Source organism: Antrostomus carolinensis, unplaced genomic scaffold (genome assembly GCF_000700745.2).
Source record: "Antrostomus carolinensis isolate BGI_N321 unplaced genomic scaffold, ASM70074v2 scaffold37507, whole genome shotgun sequence".
In the NCBI taxonomy this organism is placed as follows: Eukaryota; Metazoa; Chordata; class Aves; order Caprimulgiformes; family Caprimulgidae; genus Antrostomus; species Antrostomus carolinensis.
In genome coordinates this window covers 1-2,408 of record NW_010327377.1, presented here as the reverse complement: position 1 = coordinate 2,408, position 2,408 = coordinate 1, and the positions used below count along the sequence as shown (strand labels likewise).

General features: G+C 61.8%; 1 protein-coding gene across 1 annotated transcript in view; it reads right to left on the bottom strand.

The window, feature by feature from the left end:
* FBXL16 (F-box and leucine rich repeat protein 16) overlaps positions 1 to 1,390 on the bottom strand; it is a gene marked incomplete at its 3' end in the record, with an annotated part of 2,648 nt that extends 1,258 nt beyond the window's left edge. The window contains 2 exon segments of the mRNA XM_029085937.1: positions 671 to 1,069; positions 1,071 to 1,390. Of these exon segments, the coding sequence (XP_028941770.1) occupies positions 671 to 1,069; positions 1,071 to 1,390 (719 nt within the window).
* Positions 1,391 to 2,408: the final 1,018 nt, after the last annotated feature.

Genomic DNA, 2,408 nt, shown 5'->3' with positions numbered 1-2,408 from the left:
CGGGGCAATTCCTACTGCCCCCAGACCTGGGTGGGTCCAGCCTTCCCCATGGGACCCCCTTGGGGTTGGAGCAGTGCCCTGCTCTAGGACATGCCATCATGGGCAGGGGACAGCAGGGGACAGGCAGGGACCCCTGGCCACCACCCCTGCTCTGCACCCCGTGCTGTTGGCAGGGGCAGGATGTGGCCATGGAGCAGCTGGTGCTGTGTTTGGCCACCGCATGGGGCAGAGGAACTCAGTGGGGATCTTACCTGGTCACGTGCAGGACCATGGGTTGCCTCATCTCCACCAGGCCAGCCCAGGAGACCCCCCTTGCTGGGGAGCAGCCAGCCAAGCTGGGATGTCCCCATCCCCTGAGCCCTGCTCACCACCTGCCACCACATCCACCACCCAGCAGCAGGGCCACCTCACCTGGCAGGGTCACCTCACCTGGCTCTGCCTTCCAGCAGCATCTGCAGGCAGCAGGGATGACCCCCCAGCAGCATCCTCACCCCACATCCCTGAGGGCAGCCCATCCCACTGCCCAAACCACAGGTAGGAGCTCCTGAGGTTGCCCACACCCATGGGACAACCACACCACCTGCTCCTTGCCTGTGGCTGGTGAAAGCTCTGCCCACACACATGTGTGTCCCCATGGCCACCAGGAAGAACCTGCCATCAGCACATCTCCTCCACTCTCCCCACTTCACTGGAGACACCTACCTCCAACCCCGCGTCCGTGATGGTTGACCTCTTAAGGCTCATGGACTTGACCCCTTTCTTGGAGAGGGGGTAGTTGTCAATGAACTCACAAATGTCCAGGTCAGAGACACCCACGAGGCAGAAGCCGTCAAAGCCACGGACAGCAAAGCCCTGCAGGTTGACAAACTCCTTCTCCCCACCGGGTAGGACGTTGTAGAGCTCTTTGGTGTGCAGGACAGGCGTCAAACCCACCCAGAACTTGGGTTGGTAGAGCACCCGTCTCCACGCCTTGCACACCTGTGCCAGCACACACTTCTCACACGCCGAAAAGTACCAGAACAAACGGTTGAGGATCTTCTCATCCACCCGAGGGGGAGCCGGCCAGCCGCTCCGGTGAGGGCTGCTCCGAACCTTCACTCGTGTTCAGTCCCACCAAGGAAGCACCGGGAGGGGAGGAGACACCGGCCAGAGTGGCCAAGGAGAGCGGGGAGGCCAGGCTGGGGATGGTGGGCAGGTCGCTGCGGTGGGCTAAGGCTGGGTTGAGGATGGCAGGCACGGAGGAAGGCTGGCACAGGCGGTTCTTCACGGCGGGGGTGCCTTTGGTGATGCTGGCGGAGCCGAGGCCGTTGGCTTGAGTGGGGATCTTCACCAGTCCATTGCGGGGCAAACATGGGGGCTTGGTGGGGTCGCCGTTTCTCGGGTTCGACATCTTCGAGGGGTGGGGGCTGAGGGGCTGGCAGGGAGGGTGGGCAGGGCTGGGGGACAACTTGGTGTCAGAGGGGAGGGAGACCCTGGAGGTCCCTGTGAGGGGAGCAGGGTGGCACTGGGGACTGGGTGGTGCAAGGTGGCACTGGGGACAGTGGCAAAGGGGACAGGCCTGGGGCATAGAGTGGGGTCCTCTGAGGGGCTGCATGGCCCTGGTGTGCCCTGTGGTGGGAGCTGGATGGAGATTTGTCCCCAGATATTCACGTCCCTCTCTGAGCCTGGGATCCAGCTGCTGATGGGAGATGGAGCAGGATCAGAGACTCATGGGATGGTTTGGGTTGGAAGGGACCTTCAAGCTCATCCAGTCCCAACCCCCCTGCCAGCAGCAGGGACACCTTCCACTAGACCAGGTTGCTCAAAGCCTCATCCAACCTGGCCACAAACACTTCCAGGGAGGAGCAGCCACAGCTTCTCTGGCCAACCTGGGACACTGTCTCACCACCCTCACACCAAACAATTTCTTCCTCACATCTCAGCTCCATCTCCCCTCTGCCACTTTCAAGCCATCACCCCTTGTTCTGTCACTCCCTGCCCTTGGCCAAAGTCCCTCCCCACCTTCCTGGAGCCCCTTCAGGTACTGGGAGGCCGCTATAAGATCTCCCCGGAGCCTTCTCTTCTCCAGGCTGAACAGCCCCAACTCTCTCAGCCTGTCCTCACAGCAGAGCTGCTCCAGCCCTCGGATCATTTTTGTGGAGAGGAGAGGAGGCAGCGGTGGCAGAGCAGAGCTGCCAGCTCTCACCATGCCAACCAGGCCCTTGGTGTGATCCCGTGCCAGCCAGATCCTCACCCAGCCTCGCGGCAGCCGGGTGGCACCCCAGCAAACTGGCCCAATAAATATTTCAGCAGCAGTGAGGCCGGTTTGCCAGCGGCCCCTCCCCACCCCACATCCATTATTCACCACATTTCCCTCTATAAATACCAAGGTGAATAATTGATGGGGGCTGAGCTCCCCCCTCCTGCCC